Source organism: Melospiza melodia, chromosome 2 (assembly GCF_035770615.1).
Source record: "Melospiza melodia melodia isolate bMelMel2 chromosome 2, bMelMel2.pri, whole genome shotgun sequence".
NCBI lineage: Eukaryota > Metazoa > Chordata > Aves > Passeriformes > Passerellidae > Melospiza > Melospiza melodia.
The window spans coordinates 113,507,861-113,529,355 of record NC_086195.1 but is presented as its reverse complement, the minus strand read 5'-3'; the positions used below and the strand labels follow the sequence as shown (position 1 = coordinate 113,529,355).

The 21,495-nt window shown below is 37.6% G+C and overlaps 1 protein-coding gene across 3 annotated transcripts in view; it reads left to right on the top strand.

Annotated features, from left to right (window-relative positions):
* Positions 1-21,495, top strand: part of NALCN (sodium leak channel, non-selective) — a 224,550-nt gene that overhangs the window by 187,851 nt on the left and 15,204 nt on the right. For all 3 annotated transcript variants that reach the window (XM_063149615.1, XM_063149612.1, XM_063149614.1), the window contains 15 exons: positions 2,320-2,421; positions 2,860-2,929; positions 4,078-4,169; positions 4,331-4,453; positions 6,859-6,915; positions 7,289-7,409; positions 7,511-7,642; positions 9,327-9,494; positions 10,625-10,729; positions 11,827-11,933; positions 13,867-13,987; positions 14,080-14,178; positions 17,676-17,769; positions 18,302-18,408; positions 18,809-18,883. In XM_063149615.1, coding sequence (XP_063005685.1) covers positions 2,320-2,421; positions 2,860-2,929; positions 4,078-4,169; positions 4,331-4,453; positions 6,859-6,915; positions 7,289-7,409; positions 7,511-7,642; positions 9,327-9,494; positions 10,625-10,729; positions 11,827-11,933; positions 13,867-13,987; positions 14,080-14,178; positions 17,676-17,769; positions 18,302-18,408; positions 18,809-18,883 — 1,573 coding nt within the window. The remainder of the gene's footprint in view (positions 1-2,319; positions 2,422-2,859; positions 2,930-4,077; positions 4,170-4,330; positions 4,454-6,858; positions 6,916-7,288; positions 7,410-7,510; positions 7,643-9,326; positions 9,495-10,624; positions 10,730-11,826; positions 11,934-13,866; positions 13,988-14,079; positions 14,179-17,675; positions 17,770-18,301; positions 18,409-18,808; positions 18,884-21,495) is intronic.

Here is a 21,495-nt window from a genome sequence, read left to right as displayed (position 1 = left end):
AAAGATCTGCAACTCTCGGTGTCTAAGCAGATGAAAAATATCCAGATTCTGAGTCAAATGGATAACTAAGCATGGCTCTTACCAAGAGTTCATGCAAGGAAGATTAATTCCCAAGGCAGTAATTCCCATAAAGTGGAAAATGCCAGGAGAGAGGCTATCAAAAGTAGACAAGTAGACTTTTCAGCAGGTCTTCTTCTCTGGAAATACATAAATATTTCTTTGCAATTACTTGATAAAAAGTTCTGATCTCTGTGCTTAACAACTGGTATTTCATTATTTCTCTGTTGACTTCACAAGAGCTGCAGGGCTTCCAGGAGTATTGAAAATGAGGCAGTGGATGTAAAAGCTAAATACAGATTTAGAAATCTAACTTAGAGATCATAAACAATACTAAGTCTTTCTGCAGGTGTTTGTTTTTATGCATGCCCATTCTGCCATAGTGTGCCCATAGTATGCAGCTATGTCTATTTCACAGTATTATTAACAATTAAATAAGCCATCTTGTTCATTAGTCAGGTAAGGAATTTATTCCTAGAGCATTTAAAGCTATCTTTTATTATGAATACTAAGTGTTTATGTAACTTGGAATTCAATTTGCTACATATAAGAGCATGAAAAGTTGATGTACAAGTTTTGTTTTTATGTCAAGAAAATAATTTTTAGCTATTAGAAGCAGAGCATAATAATTTATATCTACAGGGGAAAAAAGAGATAAGTTAGCCTCTTTGTCACACCAAGAGAACAGAACTCAGACCCCAGAATTTTCATTGTCTCTGCTGGGAAAAATTGGATTGTCATTTTAATGGAGTGAGATAGGATGTATTTTTAGGAAATAATTCTTTTTTTTTCCTTTTATTCAGTCAAAAATTGCAAAGGTATTCAGGTATCTCGGTTGTTTTCTGACAGTGTTATGTGGCATCCTCCTCCACAATGTAATGCTTTAAATCCTTTGGTATTAAAATGTTCAAGATTTGTCTAAGATGACCTATGTTTTATAAGACATGCAGTAATTTTCTTATATGTCATAATGCTTTAGTTCAGTGTAGTGTAACCTGATGCTTTCTATAACAAGTGTTGCACAATGTATTTTTCTAGCATGCAAATCTGATTGGCAGTGGTGACACTGACAAGCATTCTAAGCCTCTCATTTTTATTACAGATACCTCTTGGGATTCCTACTTGTATAATTTATGTGTTTGAATCCAAAAGAAGGAGAAAAAGTGGAGAAGAGTGAAAAACAAAGCCATGGTGGGGAAAGAACATGCCATGGACACCTTTTGCCATCAAGCATGACGATCCCATGCTGTCAATGCATTTATCTAAGCCTTACAGACTGGCAGATATAGTGTTTACACAAAGGGTGCATAATTTTTCATCTTTTCAGAAAAAAAATGAGGATTCAGTTCAATAAAAAGTATGGAATATTACCAGCTGGGTCTTGTGTTTCTCTAAATGATCTCATAACGCAAAAGGAGCAATAAGGAGTGTATACTGTAAACTTTAAATTGAACCATTCTGAAAAGTTAAAACATGTTTCAAATGTTGAAATGCTATTTCTCAGCCATCAGAGGGATCTGTCTGAGCTCTTTTAGTGGAAACCTCTCTTTTTCATACGCAAATCAATTTCACTGTAGCCATCAAGATAGAGATACGCATGCTCTGTTTAGCTGTGGCACACTTACTGGCCAACAAATACTAATTTCTGCCAAAATGTGTAAAATGTGTTTGCCAAAATTAACCATGAGAAAACAAGTGAGAAAACCCACACAACAAAATGCTGCAAGTTGACTGCATTCCCAGAGAGCAGACATTTCATATTACAGAATATCAGCAATATGCAGCTTTTCATTTCATACTGGATATGGTTCCAGTTATTTTGAACACTCCAAGTTATGTTCTAGGTGCTAAACGTGTATGTATAGCCCTAAAGGGAACTAAAACTGCTGTTGTACTTTTATATTCCTTTCTTTATTTCTGAGAAACTGGTTTAACTGATGGTTAGTGCATTGCTTGATGCCTTTCACTCTTAGTGAAGTCTTGAGAGACCAAATATTTTACAGAAAACTGAAAAAAAAGTCATAGATGGTCCTTGCTAAGGCATGGAGAAGGTTTACCAGATGACTGGTTGTGTTGCAGAGTGGGGGTCCATTGCTTGGGAAATATTTTCATGGGAAGTCCATTGCTCTTGTACTGTTATTCTCTATTGTTCTTGAAGTACTTGGTCCCCACAAAGCCAAGCTGATTTCTCTGAATGTGCTACCTCTGAAATCATCATTTATACTGAAAACTCTGTGTCATCATCTTTACATTTCTTCGTAGGGCCTGCACCAGACAACGCATGCTGAGCGGATCATTTGAGGGGCAGCCAGCAAAGGAAAGGTCAATACTTAGTGTCCAGCATCATATACGACAAGAACGCAGGTAAAAATGGACAAAAAGGATGGGTTTAAAATATTCTTAAAATAAAGGTGGCAAAGGGAATTAAATTTGAACAATCCCTAATATATGAAAAGCCAAAACTACTTACTTGTACAAAGAATTGAATTCTACATTCTTTATTGTAACCATAATGAAATTCATTGTACTGTATAAATGGAAAAAATGTCTTTTTATTTCAAATGTCATTTCCTTTGCCAACTACAAAGCTATCAATTTAAAGATCAGAAGGACAGAAATTGGCTTATGTTAGACCAGATTGAAAACAATTGAAGAGCATATAAGCTTCTGATGTTAGCAAGAAAAAAATGATAAGAATTTGAGATATTGGGTGGCTGAAGAGAAGTGCTTTATAATGGTCATCTTATAAAGGTCAAAATTTCATCTTGAGATGTATTGTTAAATTGATTATGATTGTTTCAGATCACTGAGACATGGTTCGAACAGCCAGCGAATCAGCAGAGGAAAATCTCTTGAAACATTGACTCAAGATGTAAGTCCTCATAGAAATGCTGGTTTTAGTTTGAGAACATAAGAAATTAGAATATATGCTATCAAATAAATGCTTGTGTAAGACTAATTCTATTTATGAATTTGCTTGCAATTTGTCTTTTCAAATCTTGAAAGGAAGTCATAGGACAAATGCTGTAACTGTATTAGAATTATCCTCAAAATAATTGACATAGTTATTTCACTGATAGACTTATGGTTTTGGAACCCTTGCTGAGATAGATTCACCAAATTTGTAGACACTGCATTAGGAACACAACAATTGCTGCTCAGGATACTTTAAAAAGCGTTACTCTGGAATTATACAAATCACTCAGGCTGGGAAAACAGCAGTTCAAAATTTCTGATGGAAGTTTAGCAATATTTTCCAGGCAGCAGAACTGTCAGACAAAGGGACAGACTGAAAGGGAGAATAGTAATCATGGATTTCACTGTGGTGTAATTTCATGCAGTTTAGTGCATTTTCATTTCTGCGAATTCGTATGATATTTTGTGGATCTCGGTGGCAATAAAATTTCAAGATACTGTATTAGTCACCCCATTTCCAAACTATCTCAGTCTTTAAAGGTAACTACAGCAGATGTGGCTTTGCTTGTAGGATAGCCAGCAGCATTACGCCACCAGGAGTGCTTCAAAGCCTCGCATAACTCAGGATAGTAAAGCTGATTGTTCCCTCCACTGCATGAGCTCAGACAGATCCTCCCTCCCTCTCTCCCTCCCTCCCTCCCTCCCTCCCTCTCCCTCATCCCTGCACTCAGCAGTCCTACCTGTATGATCTGCATGCCTATTCTTTCCCAGTCTTAGCCCTTAGTAACTTTGATTGCATTCATTCCAGTTCAGAGAGGTTGGCTGGTCTTAGAGGACCTCTGTTTTTAAAGTTAAAAGTTAGATTGGATGGAGCCTCAAGCGTGAAATTAGAACTGAAATTAACCTTGATGAAAATAAGGAGCCTTATGCTGTAGATAGAAAATACTGTGCAATATGCTTGATTGAGTTGATGTGCAGTACATTTGGAAATAAAGATCTTTCATTTGAATATTTCTATGCAAAATACTGTATCTTGCTTTCATCTGAAACATTAAAAAATAACAACCCTTAGACCTCAATTAAAAGGAATCATTTTGCTTCTAGCACTCCAACACAGTAAGATACAGAAATGCACAGAGAGAAGACAGTGAGATAAAGATGATCCAAGAAAAAAAGGAACAAGCTGAAATGAAAAGGTATTTAAAAATCAGAAGTCTGAGTGCACATTTTCTGTATTAACTATTCTCTGTATGAAGTTAAAAGTATTAACAGTCAACATGAAAAAAAGAACAAAGTGTAAGGGATATTTTTGCCAGGGATAATGTGTAACACTTAATAATTTACGCTTTTTCAAAAGGAAAGTCCAGGAGGAGGAGCTGCGAGAAAATCACCCATATTTCGATAAACCTCTGTTCATAGTTGGCCGTGAGCACAGATTCAGGAACTTCTGCCGAGTGGTGGTACGGGCTCGCTTTAATGCGTAAGTTCATTTCATGGCAACCTTGGTTCCATGGCTGCTTACCTCCATGTCCTCGGGCAAGCTCTAACTTTCCTTTTCCAAGGAAAACTGCATACAATGTGGTCACCACACAAGCTGGCAGCTAGTGTCTGTGGTGCTGTCTTGCTGCTGGAGGAAAGGAAGCAACAAAATGCTGTGTTAGGGCAGAAGTGTTTGAGCAGTCCGTGATGCTGAGATAAAGACTGTGGGAAACTGCAGGCAGGAGCTGAGAGGAAGGGCTAATGTTTCCCACTTGTAGACGTTTGGGGTTCAGCTTGCTATTCCTCATCATGAGGCAAGAAGTTTTCATTCACCAACAGTTATTCATAGAACAGAAAAAGGTGAAAAGAAATGAATTGCACCTTTGCTCACCCAAATACTCTGTAGCTCATAAAAAGGGACTCAGAATGGGTTGGGGAGGTGTTCAGCTGTGGGAGATAAAAGGAGAAAAGCTGAAACCGAATGAAAACCGGGAAGGCTCAGCAAATAAGCTGTAGGTATATGTGAGTGTGTACAAACAGTTTTCTATAAAATCATTTCACAACTCTTTTTTTAAACCTCTGTCTCTTGCTGGCACCAGGATTTTAAAGGTTAATAGAGCAATGTAAGACAGAAGATAGCTCAAGGCCATGAGCTTGGCAATTAGAAGGACTGGTTTCAGCAGCTGCTTTACCATTGATTTTCTCTGTGCCCTTCAGCAAATTACTTCTAGTTAGCATGACAGGATGGTTAGATACTCAGTTTCAATCATACCTATATTTAAGTTTCTGCCACCTTTGTAGAGACGTGTCCTTGAGTTACAACCCCACTTTTCTATGCAACTGCTAACTTGATTGTGGTGCACTGGTCCATGAAGCAATTGCAAATTAAAACAGAAAAACAAAACACACAAACAGTCAGTCAAATCCACTTAGCAAGTACTTGTCACTGCCTCTTAGCATTGCTAAATGGCCAATAGTAACAGGATATTTATTTTAAAACAGCTTAAATAAAATCTTTGCGATTACAAGAATAAACTGATTTTCTTAAACAGTCTTCTTTATTTAATTTACTTAAATCCTTCCTGCTTTATTTGATGTCCCATGTAGCTTATCAAGTAAATTATTCTAGATATTTTTTTCGAACTGATAGGATGCATATTTTTTTTTAATAAAAGAAGGCTGAGGAATGCTGCAATGTAGAATGTAGGGAGAGGAAAGAGTTTAAGAAGCAAAGTCAGTGGCTTCAGTGGGAAGGCACTTAATCCAGTATGTTCTGTGTGCTTACTGGTGTAAGTGGATGAACCTGGTCTGTGGAAGTTGTTTCTCATTCTCCTTGGATGTCTTGTGCATTCCTGTAATTCATAACCATGCAATCTCTCTGGTGGTAATTCCTCAAGTCTGTTCAGTCCATTTTTCACTTTAAGCTCAGCAAGGAAGTAATGGTGATTTCACATCCCAATGGCTAGAGCCCTCCAATGAAATATAGGATATGTCTGTGCAGATCCTGTCTTGGCATGATTTCCTGCGGGAGTTGGAAGATAAGTAAAAGTGCCTATAACCAGTGGGTCAGGGGAGGCTTCTTGGAAAGCATTCTTGTAGCTTCTCCTGCAGCAGTCATTCTGCTTTGTGTGAAACTGATAAATAATTGCTGCAGCAGGAACTTAACTCATGTCACCTAGATATGTGCATATCACTTATAAAGTGGTTCTCACTCTTTGACTGCCTAATGGCTGTTTGGATATGGCAAGTGGAGCACGGCAATTACATGGGAAATTTCAGATACAGAGAATCTAAAAATATTAATCAGAAAAAGATTAAAGTAATAAAAGACATAGAGCTTGTGGAAGGGTGTGGGTGTGTGTGTGGGGGGGTGTGTGTGTGTTTGTTAACTGAGGGTATCATATGACCACAGAATCATAGAGTGGTTTGAGATGCAAGGGGCCTTAAGGATCATCTAGTTCCAGCCCCTCTGCCTTGGCCAGGGACATCTTTCACTAAGCAAGGGTGCTCAGAGCCTCATACAGCCATGGTCCAAGAAGTTTTGAAGTAATTGCAAAGAGCATTTTGGTGCTTAAAATTCAGTAGCAGGTTGTCCCCCTTATTCCCAAGAAAATTACAAGATTAAGTCCCTGTTTACAAAATCAAGACCCAAAACCACCTGTCAGATCAAAGAATCTTAGAGGAATTACAGGTATGCAATGAGTTAAAGTGATCCTAGTTGTGTTGATAATATGCCTGAAATTGTATAGAATTAAATGAAACTTATATAGGCATTTAAAATACAGACAGGATAAAATGAAGCCTTGATTTTGGACAGAAATTACTTGGAGTTGATGGATGCATGGTATAATTATAATGCTGACTAAAATAAAATGTAAATGACTGTATCTTTTCTTCTTTTTATAGTTCTAAAACAGATCCTGTTACTGGAGCTGTGAAAAATACCAAATACCATCAGCTTTAGTAAGCACTGCAAAAGTAACTTTGCTTGGTCTCATAAGCCTGCAGTATAAGTGTGTGTGTGCACACGTGCATGACTGTGTAAATGTGCATGCACATGTGTACTACTTTTTTTTTTTTCAAAAATGTTTTTCTTACCATGGAGTTGTTTGGGGAGAAGGATGAACAGAAAGATGATTTTTAATCAGACTTTTCTTCTTCACTTGCATGCAACTTCTCTAGTTTTACTACGCATTTCTGAAATACTGAAATCTTTGACACTTCTCAGCTCAATTTATTTTTCTTAGTAAAGCACTCTACTGTAGTGTAGGCACAAAGTAAGTACACAGAGATCTGGACATTTCTGTAATGGCATTTCCTTGTGTGTCATTCACAGTGACTTGCTGGGTTTGGTCACTTACCTGGACTGGGTCATGATCATTGTTACGATATGCTCCTGCATTTCCATGATGTTCGAATCCCCTTTTAGAAGAGTTATGCATGCTCCAACACTCCAGGTACTGCCACTAAATCATTTTACAATTATTGAACCACAGTCACCTTGCTTTTCTCCACTGACTGTTCCTAAATTATGGTTATTCTCTGCTTTTGTTTTCAGATTGCTGAATATGTTTTTGTGATATTCATGAGCATTGAGCTTAATCTGAAGATTATGGCAGATGGCTTGTTCTTTACGCCAACAGCTGTCATTAGGGACTTTGGAGGAGTTATGGACATATTTATATATCTTGTAAGTTTTTATATTTATGGAAGGTTTTTGTGGCATTCTTAACTCTGATATATTTGGTTATATAAATGTTTAGTAGTGTGAAGAAGTTTGTCTCTGCACCCTGATACAAATAGTAGTGATACATGGATGTGATAAACACCTGGCAATTTAGTATGGGGTCGTTGTATGACCCCTTTAAGTTCTTTATTTGTTGATATGTTTTAAGTATCAAATATGATTTTCCTTCAGAGGAAACTTGAGAACTCTGACCTCATTTCAGCGTTTTTATGCAGGAGAATCTTAATTTTACCTGTTTCATAGATATTGATTGCTTCTTCCCCTCTCAACAGAATTCCTGCTTTATTGAAGGTGTTTCAAAACCATTTACCATTTGACAGAGGGCACATCTTTGTTGCTGGTGCTGCTATAGAAGAAAGCAAAGGAACCTATATCCCATATCTATCAGTAGTGGTTCTCAGGAAAAAAGTTTCTCAACAGTTCTCAACAGTTTCTGGGAAATCTCTTGCATTCCATTAAAATACGAGAGGAGGGTGTCCATTTCCTCTTCACATACGACAGTAAATACCATGGAATGTGTCAAAACCAGTGCTCAGTATAATGCAGTATGAAATATTTTCTAACTTAAGAAATTACTGAGAAAAATGGCTTTGATGGATTTAGATTAAATCTTTCAGAGATGAATCCACCAGGCAGATGTGCTGCATAAAATTTGTCACGATCAATTTGTATCAAAGATTTTATTGTTAGCAGAAATAAAAATATGCATACTTGTACAAAACTCCTATTTTAATATGCATAATTCCTGTGTGCTTTAGTTTCTTGAAATCTCTCTGAATCCCTCTGCTTGTCTGAAGGAAAAATTTCAGTGGTGTAGTTTGGATATTCCAAATATGACTGCAGTGATCTTAAAAGACTGTGGAAGAAAGTCAGGACTGTTAAATCTGTTTGTTTTGGTGGGGTGGCTGCCTTTTATCACTTTGTTTTTAACAAATTATATCAAGTCTTAAATAACTGGTGATATTGTCTTGATCCTCCAGTTTTTGTGCACTTACTTCTTTGTAATACTCTCACCTCTGTCCCCCTATCATAACACTGGCTTTTAAAAAATAGGAAGCATTTAAGAGATGTTAAATCAATAACCATTTGTCAGAGATTGTTCAGGTTACACGACACAGCTATGCTGTTTGAAAACACTTCCAAAAACATAACATTTGTGTAATGAAACCACATGGTGACAAAACAACTTATGCCTGTAACAAAGTGATAGGAAAAACTGTCAGGGAAACTGTTAACAGACTTTCCAGGTGAAGATTTCTCAGTTCTAGGGTAGAATCTCTGAAATTAGAAGGAGGAAGAGAAATAATGCTGCCTGCTACAAGAATATAGTTTGTGTCCCCGTTTGAGTCAGCCAAATTGATTTCTCCTTTTGGAACTATTCCATCTAATTAAGCATATAAAAGGGATTTTGAGTCAAAGGGCAAGACAAAGACAAGCTGATGCCAATTAGTTAGGACAATAAGCCAGGATATAAGAGATCTAAGCCCTTTTTCTAAATTAGATGCTCTTTTGCCTTATTCTTTAATTTTAAGATAGAAATCTTCATTAACTTTCTGTGATGTGTCTATGCCAAGTAAGACATTGTAAGCCTGACCTTTCTTTGCTTTTTCTGTCCTGTCACCTCCAGGTGAGTTTGATATTCCTGTGCTGGATGCCTCAGAACGTCCCTGCCAAATCTGGAGCTCAGCTCTTAATGGTGCTCCGCTGCCTCCGACCTCTTCGAATTTTCAAACTGGTCCCTCAGATGAGGAAAGTGGTGAGAGAGCTGTTTAGTGGCTTCAAGGAAATTTTTTTGGTATGTGCCGATTTTTTTTCCTTGTAAAAATATATGAAGGAGTAAGATAACATTTTGATATAAAATTCATGTTTTCTAACCTTTTTACCATTGTTGTCTGTTTACTTTTCATTGTGTTATCACTACAGATGAACACACAACAGGCTAAAAATCAGAATATAAGTAACTCATACTGAGTAAAGCTGTCGTAATAATTCTTTTAGAAACTATATAATTTGTTTAGCATACTTTTAGTCACAATTACATAGGAAGACTATTGAAAAAAAATTACCCCTTTTTCACAGTTCTGGTTGGTCAAGGAATATGAGTAGAAGTGTACGGAAGCTCTGTAAGAACAAAAGTTAACCTGGATTCTGAACTGCAGATCTCTACCTTCAAGCTTCTTGAGAGGCAGCCAAAAACAGTACAGTTGTCCATCACAGATATGGATCTCATTCTTATGTCATTGTTGTTATTATTATGATCATGGCCTTACTTACAGTGATAAGAACAACAATAGAGTCTGTGATTGCTTGATCAGACATAATCTATTGTCTTGGGATCCCATGTGGTATTGGTCAGCCTAAGCAACAGTCATCTTATTCCTTAATAGAGGGCTTTATTAGGTCAGGTTGTTATAAAACACTAAGCTACAAAATATTTGCAGACAGTGATAGAGCAAGGACAAAAAGTATAAAGTTAGTTGGCATTTCATAAATACTGTATTCTATTGAAGATATTTACATCTTAATTTGCTCATGCTTATCTTAACTGGAGCTATCCTGGAATCAAATATCTTCCAGTGGCTTAATCAGATTAATTAGCCTGAATCAGCAAAACAGAAGCAGCACATACGCAAGTACTCAAACAGTTCCTTTAAAGTGAATGTCAATTCTTATGCATACAGAATTTAGAAAGGTGGTACACTGAGCACAAGAAAACTTTTATCCTTATCTACATATTAAAAATAAGACTAATATAACACAGCACCTGGTTACTGGACCAGAACCTAAAGAAATGTGTCTGTCACCAAAGCCATATCTCCAGGTTTACACCCCAAAACGATCCTCCCTGCAGTTCCTCAAGGGAGCTGACACACTTTTTCAAGTCTGCAGAAGAAGAGTTTAACAAATCCAACTTCATTTTTACAGGTTTCTATTCTTTTGCTGACTTTAATGCTTGTTTTTGCAAGCTTTGGAGTGCAGCTCTTTGCTGGAAAACTGGCTAAATGCAATGACCCTCACATCATCTCTAGGGTAAGAACTGCTTTTCTGCTTCAAAGTAATGGTGTGTTGTGCCATTTTTGCCTGCTGGGGAAAGCAAGAGGGGCAATCGGAGCTATCATATGAGACACAGAAGTCTTGGGCTCTTCCTTGTTCAGAAGTAGGATGATGGAGGGAAAGGTGATTAAGACATCAGCAAATGAGGATAGGGATGGGTTTCCATATAATAACTAAAACAGGTCCAAATATTGGGGACTGTCTTAAAATAAGTTGTCAAATGAATGTCATGTTACCTGCAAAGGACTGGATGGCACAAGGAATTAATCATGGAAAATAACACCTTTGCATTCCTAGGTCCACAACTGAAAAACAGGTTAGACTGCTAGAGGTCCAAATCAATGGGGATGCCAAGTGGAGAAAGTTATCTTTGTTTCTTATTCCATTTGGAGAAATATCATCATGACCTAAAGAGAGCAGTGGTCTTTAGGTGTTACATGGCTTTGCAAGGGTCTTCAGGGGTGAAGAGATAGACGGGAATCTTGGCTTCATGATCAGAAGGCTGGATTTATTATTTTATGATATATAATACATTATGACTATACTAAAAGGAATAGAGAGAAAAGTTCAGAAGCTGCTAAGCTTAGAATAGAATAGGAATAGAGTAAACAAGAGAACTCTCTCTGATTCTGTCCCAGAGAAAGCTCAGTCTCTGATTGGCCATTAATTGTAAACATGCAACATGGGCCAATCACTGGTGCACCTGTTGCATTCCACAGCAGCAGATAACAATTGTTTACATTCTCTTTCTGGGGCCTCAGCTTCCCAGAAGGGGAAAAATCCTAAATAAAGGATTTTCCACAAAAGATGTCTGTGACATTTAGGAAAGAGGTCAAAGGCCACATAGTCTTGCAAATTGAAAAGCACTGTCAGTCCTGAAGGAAAAGGTACATGGAACATTTACTGAGATGCATTTTTCATTTGGGTAAAGGTCCATGACTATTAATCACAGACTTATAAATAACCCTTCATTTCTGTGTATATTGCTTTCCCATCATGGCAAATGTGCTGTTTATGCTGGCATGTTGACATCTCTCACAGGCTTCTGTTTAATCTCTCATATTTCACTATAGGAGGATTGTCATGGCATCTTCAGAATAAATGTAAGTGTTTCCAAAAATCTCAATTTAAAGTTAAGACCTGGAGAGAAAAAGCCTGGATTTTGGGTGCCACGAGTCTGGTGAGTTGCTACACTTTGGCCTATGTTTCTTCAAAAATGCTGCTGTTGGTGTAGAAATAATGGCTCAAATGTGATTACATTAAATCACTGATGGAGGGGTTTTGTTGTAATTCAAATTATACTAAGAGTAAAAATTCTGGCATATTTAGCAAAAAGCCAGATATATGACGTTTTCCAGATTTGACCTCCATTTCATAAACCAGAAAGGAAGGAAAAAAACCTCTAGGTACTGAACCTATATTGGAATTAGATTTGATTTGGTTATTATTACAGTGGGAGTTATTTTCTTGAAAAGTATCATCACTTAGTTATTCTTTAGTACTATTATGAAGGCAACCTGAGAGCCATAAAGCAACAATAGAACCTAAGAATAAATAGAAAAAGATGGGAAGGAAAAGAAATGGAAATCAACCAGCCTACAGCTACCCATAAAAACAAATGATTTTATCTTGTCTAAAAAAAGCCTTTCTCTTCTATGGCCATCAACCATGCCAGCCAGCAGTTTCTTTCTTTTTCCAGTGCAGGGAGTCCTTGTGGTCTATCTGGTGCAAAAGTGCAGTAAAATTCATTTAAAAGCTAATGTATGTTTTTAATTTGTATTCTAATACACTTAATATTTCCCAACACCTGAACAGGCAAAACTCACTCTTTTTAATTGCTTACAGTTTTCATTTGGTTGGCATTTTGCAAAATCAGCTTAACAGCTGATTTATTTTAATTGGCCATGTGTGGGGATAAAGAATGTACCAGCAGTGGTAGATTCAGAGCCACCCTACACCAAAGAAATAGTGTACTGTGATTTGAACAGTCAGTAAAACTCTGACATCTGCAGAAGTCTTTGTTTCTGTATGCCTCAGATAAATTCTTTCTTGAGTAAGCAAATTCAATCCTGTGCAGCTTGGTCCAGAAATAAGCAAAAACTGTCTTAATCAGCATAACTGTAAACTTTGGGGAATGTTTTGTTACTGCAGAAAAATGTTTTACTGCAAAGACATTTATACCACCTGTTGGCTGTCAGGCCAGATTTTCAAGAGCCAGATGTCAGTATAAGGACTGCATTAAACAGAAGTATCTACATCTGAGAGCTCTGTTTTCACTGAATGGTTGGATTCAAGAAGCACCCAACACATAATAACTCTTCTGGAATACAACTATTTACCTTATAAACTATTGAAAAGTCATTGAGCTCCTTGGATTATCTGGCTTGGATTGTAGAGACAGAGCAACGTGCTAATGTAGCCCAAAGAGAGTACTTTTAATGTTCAACTGGAAACATTCTCTTGAATCTCAACTGATAAAAAAGGTCAGAGCACATGGTATAGGAAAGCCATGATGATGTGATGTCCTCTTATGTCCTCTTTTAAGTTTTGCTGTATTCTATCAGTTCTTCATGATTATGAAATAGGGAACAACATTTTCTGAACAATCTTATTGACCATGGAGTCTGAATCTTTTATGTGGGTTAGAGAATTATTTCCTGCAGGTAAATTTATTTTAGAATCTGGCAAATGCCATCAGATCAGTTTTTTCCATGAACGATGGTTTTTTCTTTCATTGGTAAAAGCTTTAAAATACAGCAATATAGAGTCATAGAGTGTTTTGGGTTGGAAGGTATCTTACCATGAGCAGGGACACCTTGCACTACACCAGGTTGCTCAAAGCCCCATCCAGCCCAGCCTTGAACATGTTATTAACTTTATTGCTGTGAGTCAGATTCTGAGTAAGAAAATAAAACTTACATAGAGATCTAAAAAATTATGTTTACATATTTATTGCTGTTGCTATTGTTTTCTTATTCCTGATATCGATCTTTGATATGTTTCAGAGGCTTTCACTACAACTTTGCAAAGTATTTAAATGTTAGACTATGAAGAATCAAAGTAACAAATAGAACTTTACTGCTGGTTACACCTATTTGTGTTCTGCATTTCAGGGCAAATCCTCGGAATTTTAATTTTGATAATGTGGGCAATGCAATGCTGGCACTCTTTGAAGTTCTGTCATTAAAAGGCTGGGTGGAAGTCAGAGATGTTATTATTCATCGTGTTGGGCCAGTAAGGAAACACATCAGACTCTTTGAATTCTGCAAAAAATATCTATGGGGTTTTCTTTTTTTTAACTATTAATCTTATTTCTGTCTATTCAGATCCATGGAATCTACATCCATGTTTTTGTATTCCTTGGCTGCATGATTGGACTGACCCTTTTTGTTGGAGTTGTCATCGCTAATTTTAATGAAAACAAGGTACTAAGGAGGTGGTTTGTTCTGAGTGAGAGGGTTTATTGAGTATAGAACTGGCTCTGTGAGAAACCTGAAACTTATATTACAATGTCTGCATTACCTGGTAAGGCTGCCTGTAGTACTGGCTTATCAGTCTTACATTTTGCAAGACTGCAAATATGGCTTCAGATACACCTGATCCATACTTGCTAAAGATCACAGCCTGTGATGACAGCGATCCATCACACACTCTATCAAAGCTGTTAGAGTTTATTTCTAGTGCAGCTGTGCTGCTAGATGGAGATTGAACATAAAGCACTATGTATTTACAGATGCTGCTTAGTTTGATGTAGGTATACATGTGGTGACAGATAAAAAGATGTGTTATACTTGCCTGTGTTGGAATGAAGGGGTCTCTTAAGAAGCCTGGCACTGCAGTATTTCAGATCCAAAGTAAAGCTCTGTGGCTTTTTCTTTACACACCACACTGTACATTGTAAAAATAATTGTCCATCACTCCAACTAAAAAGGTAGCTAGATTCCTAGAAAAGTTCACATGGGCTTTTTGGATTACCCTGAAAAGGAGAAAAACCTGCCCTCAAGGAAATTGTTTCAGAGCAGCTCATGCCTACGCTTGTTAAGAGGTAGAATCCTCTGGATGGGATTGCTGCACGAACACTTCACAACCTTTAATATGAGGGGTTTTTCTGAGCCTCTTGTGGTGCCTCTAAGGCATAGAGACAAAATTATTAACTTTTTCCTCTTTCAGTTCAAAGTCACAAAAATAATGAGAAATGGTATTTTTACCACTCGTGGCTCTGAAGGGAAGGGATGACTACATGCTACGGGGCATGGAGAAGTGTGACAGCCCAGTGTGCTTGTTCTGGAGCTGGGTGCTGGCTCTGGCCCTGACCCTGACCCGAGCCCAGTAGCAAACACAACCATTGAGTTTGTCCATCAGGGAAACCACTTGACTCCTTCTGGAAGGGAGCCGAGCAGCACGTTACTGTAGTTACTGTTATATGTTACTATCATGAAGTGGGGTCAAGCACGTTGTGAGCCAAATAAATAGCCTGAAACCTCTACTGTTTTGAAGGTATTTTTATGTTTGCATAACATCAGTGTAATTTTGGTAAGATGAAGTGCAGTCATTCCTGTTAAAATATATCTGCTCTAGAGAACAAGAAGCAATGTATGAATAATTCCTTTTCTTATTCACTAGATTTTGCTTGTGGATTAACAAAGCTGAAAGTTCTGCAGTATGAGAACCCCACTGGATTTTTATAGATGCTTTTGTCGCTTTTTGTTCATCTGTGCAATATTACTTTTCCTTCAAATTTTTCAATACACACACGAATACAAGAATCTTTATGCTTTTTGTCCTTGCTCACTAGTAACAGTTCCCTGTAAATTACACTGAACAGGCACACCAGGCAATATTTCTATAGAATTCACATGATATTTAATGTATAAATCTTTTATATCTTCTGGTTCAGCTTCTTCAGTTGTTTCTTAATAACCAGCAGTGGCATGTAATGTTTGTTTTTCTTTCTTTTTCCTTGACTACTCATTACTTTTTATGTATTTACTATAGAGAAAAGAAAATGTTTTCAGATATGAGTTGAAAATATTCATGCTAATTAAGTGGGCAAGAGTTTCAGCCCAATTACTATTCAAGTAGAGTGAAGAAATGTCCAGAAACTAAAAAAAAAAAAAAAAACAATGTAGAGAGATGGCTGGCAACTAGCCCAGAAAGTAGAGAGCAAAACAATCCATAGTTTGAGGCCCAGTCACATTTTCTTAAATCTAGTTACTTAACCAATGTATTAGTGTTTAAAGTAGATATTTTTTTAGAAAATTCCTGGCTAATATACAGTTAGAACAATTACAGGAGTAGTTGATGAGGGTCAGAGTTGGGTAATTACTGAACAAACTGTTTTAAATAAGAACAAATGATTTTCTAAAAAGAAAAATTTATAATAATTTCAGATATGCTCTAGTTTTTCATATGAGTTGTTGGAACTGCAAGTGTGGAAACATTGGACTGGGAAGTACCACAGTAAGCTGTGGGCTCTGTCCTTGGTTGTCCCAGTGACAGGGCAGTAGCCCAGATTATTCCAACCCCATTTCAGTCCTCAACTATCACTTGTCTCAGCTCCTGAGTGCCAGGAGTTCAGGCTGCAGTGAAGATGTGCAAGACTCAAGTATTAGTTGGTGCTTTGAGCTGAAGCCCAAATGCAAGCACAGCTCCTCCAGCCTAGCCCTGCTCACAGTGCTCTGCTCTGTAGTTCCCTATGATGACCCTCCTTGTGGAACTGGCAGTTTCTGAACCACAAAGCAGTTTGGCACCACTAGATTTTACAAAAATCCACCTTTTTGCCACCTTTTGTCTTGTTTGCAGTGAAGACTCTCCAAGAATATAAAGCAGACACATTCCTTGGGGGAATGTGTTGCCTTTTAATCTAAGTGTTTCTGAATGGTGCCATTTGGGCCTGACAGGAGTAGTGAGCATCTTTACATCTTCACTTTGTCTGCATTGTGTTGGAAGGTACCTCTTCCCAGGGTACCATCTAAGGACACAGCTCCATAAACAGATCATGTTCACTGACAGGGAGAAATCCTGACCTTATCAGTTGCACAGCCAGCCACAGTTCCAGCATCTACACAATCGAATGCCCAGGTAAGGGCGAAGATCATGCCAGCCCTTACCCAGCTCAGTGTGGCTCTTTCTGACAGGGACAGGAGCCAAGTGTCTGGAAGACAGGATTTTGACATTTACCTCGAAAAGGTCTCCTTTGTTTTGTAACTCTAGAATCCTTCTGTGATTATAGAATCCTTACAGTTCTCTAAAGTGATAAGGAACTCATTTTGTTTTGAAGGTCATTTTAGATAACGTTCAGTTCTGTTTGAAGTTTGCTCTGTTATGTGAACATTTTTACGCATTACCAGCTACCACCATTCACCTGTTACCCAAGAGGATTTCTGGATGCATTAGCTGTGAGTTTCTGGGAGGTGTGTCTTCACCTCTTTCTGTGCTTCCTCTGTGGAGAGCTCTTGTAGATTCATAGCATTCTATTATTTTATTTCAATTACACCCCAAGCAGAAGAGCTGTAGAGACCAACAGTGGTCTCCTGGAGGGCTCCTTCCCTGAAGGAACTAGTGGCACTAGTAAATCACGGACTCTTTGCTGCAAAGTCCAGACAAAATCCACCACTCTGCTTCCTGGAAAATGACATTCAGTCAAATGGAAGACCTCCTGCAGTGTTTCATTGCCCACAATGGGCTGCTGCTACAAAGAGCAGCAACTGTGCCTGCTGAGTTGAGTCCAAGAAACTCACAGCTAATGCATCCAGAAATCCTCTTGGGTAACAGCTGATACTTCAGACTCCATTCCCCAAGCAGTGTGTTATTTAAGGGAAGTTGTGTATGTAACTTTATTTCAGGCACCAAAGAGAGTGTTGTTTTCATGTTACAATGCTGTTAAATGACAAAAGCTTTATATGCTTCTTTGTTTATTAAGGGGACAGCTTTACTGACTGTAGATCAGAGACGATGGGAAGATCTGAAAAGCAGACTGAAGATAGCACAACCTCTTCATCTCCCACCTCGTCCTGGTATCAAAGATATTTTGATTTTATTCATGTTGAGCCCTAGTGTTCGTAATTCCCCGGGAGTCTGCAATTCAAATTAAAACTGTAATCGTGAGGCCACTAGGAGGTTGTGCATAAGTTAATGTGGAAACAGGCTCCAACTACAGATCTCTCCATAAGGCTATTAAAATCAACCCTAAAAAGGTTGTGCTTCGATGGTTTTAGGATAAGCCTTAATGAAAAATTTATTTTCTAAATGAAAAATATTTGCAGTTGGCTGTAATGATATGAATGGAATGTATTAACGTGACAGCAGTTGAATGATGCACTTGCCCTAAAAGTACCAAAGCTTTCATGCAACACTGGTGTTCAGTATTTGAAATTATATGTTCAGAAGCCCTATTTGATATGGAAAATTGTGGCAGAAAATTAGAAACGTATTTTGAAAATGGGAAAGGATTATTTTGCCTCTAATGAACATGGAAAATACGTCAAGAAATAGGGGGGGAAGTTACTGTGTATTTTAACTCTCCTCCTCAAACTCTTTCTTTTTCAGATAACGATGGCTTTAGAGCAAAGATGTATGATATAACTCAGCATCCATTTTTTAAGAGAACTATTGCTGTACTTGTCCTGGCCCAGTCTGTGTTGTTATCAGTTAAGGTAACTGTGTTTCTTTTAAGTGCTTCATTACAGTAGTACAGCATGTGTTTGCACATTTCCTAACACCAATTAATGATCAATTGAGCCATTAGTGTGATGAATGCAAGAAAATGTGATTTCTAGATAAAGCAATCTCAGCTGGCATAGATCACTGTAGATTAATTGTTACTTGTGGAGTTCAGTCAATTTCTGTCTTTTTGTAGTCTGGTCCATTATTTATAATTTCTAGTTAAGGTGGAAATCTGAGAGAGGAGTATACCAAAATGCCATTCCTTTCTGAGTATATTTTAAAGTGAAATTCATTCATTAACAAAACCTTTAAGAAAAATTAAGGCAACGAAGAGTCATTTATTCTGTTTAACAGCTATTCTTCTATTAATGGACTGTGCTTGTTTTTCAGTGGGATGCTGCAGATCCAGTAACTGTGCCTTTAGCAACAATGTCTGTTGTTTTCACCTTCATTTTTGTCCTTGAGGTAAAGTAATATATTTTTTGACTTCTTGAGATTAAGACTTTTATGTATATATTTCATTTGTCTTTAGGGATGTTTCTCATTCTTCACTAGGATGTTTATTTCTGAATGTGTACATGCAGGGTTCTCTATGTCACTTGTCTTTAAACATGTATTGTAAGAAGAAACTTTTAATGTGTTATGGTCATACTTCTCTACACCTTGAGCTTTGTGTCTTTTTATATATATTCAAGGCTGAGTATTTAACAGTGTGTTTTGGTGAACCCAGTGACCTCTTTTCTTGTGGAACATCTCATATTACATTCCCTCCATACAACAAAAGGTCTGTGTTGCCTCGCAGAAGTTCTGCTTCACCCATTTATGTTTTGCCCGGTGTGTTAATCCCCACTCTTCTGTACCTGTGACAAAATCAAACCTCTCTCAGCTTTGTTTTGGTTTAAATATCATACTTCATTTTAATATCTTTTTTATAAGCTACTCTCCAGCTGCAGTATTGTCCAGTATTTTATAAGCTACTCTCCAGTATTGTCTATCTTTTGCTGCACAAGTCTGGCTCCAGTGTGGTAGCCGTTCTCTGTCTATGAGAATATTGTTATTACAAACTCTGCAAGGTGTAATTAGCCTATTTTCATAGGCCTAAAATCTAATGATTTAAACACATTTTGGAAAACATATACTTTGTTAATGTAGAAGGATATCCATTTAAGATTAAAGAGGATGCTTCCTCTGTGGTTAGGATAGTACATAATTCTTTATAAGTTTTTGGTTGACTACTTTTCTTGTCAGTCCCCTCTGAATTGCTGATACTGACCACTATCAGAAACAGGATAGTAGACTATGTTTCCCACTGCTCTAATCCAATCTGACAGTTCCTATGTTCCATTGATAGGTTTTGCCAGTAGTGATGAATAAAAAATGAAGTGAATACCTTGTAGCAGCTGTAGCTAGAGTATGTCCATGTTGTTGCTTCTTTTTTCCCTACCCAGGAGAAATCAATATCTCTGGAGAGACTGAGCAAACACAGAAAAGTTTTATTTGTGTCATACATGGGCAGGTTTTAATTTACCTAGTAACTATGTCTTTGGAAATACTTTTTTCTCTTATACTGCCAGGGGAAACAAATACACTTCTAGAATTTCAAAGGAACTTTGTCAGAGCCAGGAAAAAATTGTTGACTGTCTCAACAGGCAAGCTATCACACTGTGAGTGCACACAATTTATGGAGAGAGGAAGCAGCTTCCTGCTCAAGATCTTCCCTAATACAGCATAGTCTGGTTACAGAGTCTGCCTTCTGCATAGCTGATAGCCCTGTGTCCAATCTAGCAACTCCTGATTCAGCTTTAAACCTCTGCTTCTCACATCATATATATGAGGTATAGAAAATTGGAAGAATTTGAAAATCTCACTTTTTTTACCACATTGATGATGACAGAGTAAAGGAGATGTGATTTTTTTATTTCCACGGTGTGGTATTCAGTTCAAGATTATGGACACCTAAAGTTAGGTGTTTAAATTCTACATGTGAGGTAGGTGTTTAAGCTGTTACTGTGATTGGGGAAGATGAAGGGTGAGATTCAGTTACCTGCAGTAGCCACTCCAGAAGGCCAGAGGCATTTACAGGTCTTATGTCACCCCTGCCAGACCCATCCATCCCTCTTCAATTCTCTAGGGCATCTCAGGTAACTGAAGGCAAGATACCTTAGTAACTCAAATGGTAATTAGAGATTCAGAGACCATGTTGTTCACTTTGTAGTCAGGCTTCAGAAAACATAAGGCAAAAAGCTAACTGAAAAATCAGCCTTTTACCTCAAGCTGGTGTCCTCTTATATTTGGGGTTGTTTTCAGAAATGTTAAATGGCAGGGTTGCAAGGTGGGATAGAAAAAATAACATAATGAATGCCTGACAGTTAAAGTCTTTAAAAAGTAACTCATAACCTGTTCTGAGATTTAATACAACTTGTGTGTGAGAAACTTTTAAGTGTTCCCTCTACATGCATCACTCTACTTTGGTATCCATTACCTGTTGTGACTATTTCTGTAACTATTAGTATCTATTCTTGAGCTTCTCATCTGCATTCCTGTTACCTAAATTGGAAATGTCAAGCACTTTGGAAGCTTTTACCAGGTTCACTGTCAAATATACTGCCTCTATTCTTCTTAGCTTTTTTATCTTCCATGCTGCTGAGTACACATGGTGCATAGCGCAGAGTATTCCTTAAAGCAAGAAATATTTGCAATATAGGAAAGCTTCTTAATAAATTTGAGCTGTAGGTGCTACAGAACACAATTTTATTCCTGAGTTTAAATGTGTTTATGTGATTTTAGCTTGCTTGCAGACAGTTAGCTAGATAGGATGCTGCTACCTTTTTTAGCTACATGTTATTGACATGACTTGTTTAACTTGTTTAACTTAAAGCTAATTTAACCTCCCATTCACCTCATTAAGCATTCAGTCTGAGGTGGTTAGCTGCACTCCTGTCTTTGATACTTGATGGAGGCAGAGAGACAATTCAGTTTATCCCTTGGTCTTGGTCATCTGTGTACCAGTTTTCCTCCACCTAAGGGAAGCTAATATTGTCCAGGTAGTCCACATGGGAATATTTAGCTGAGGTGCA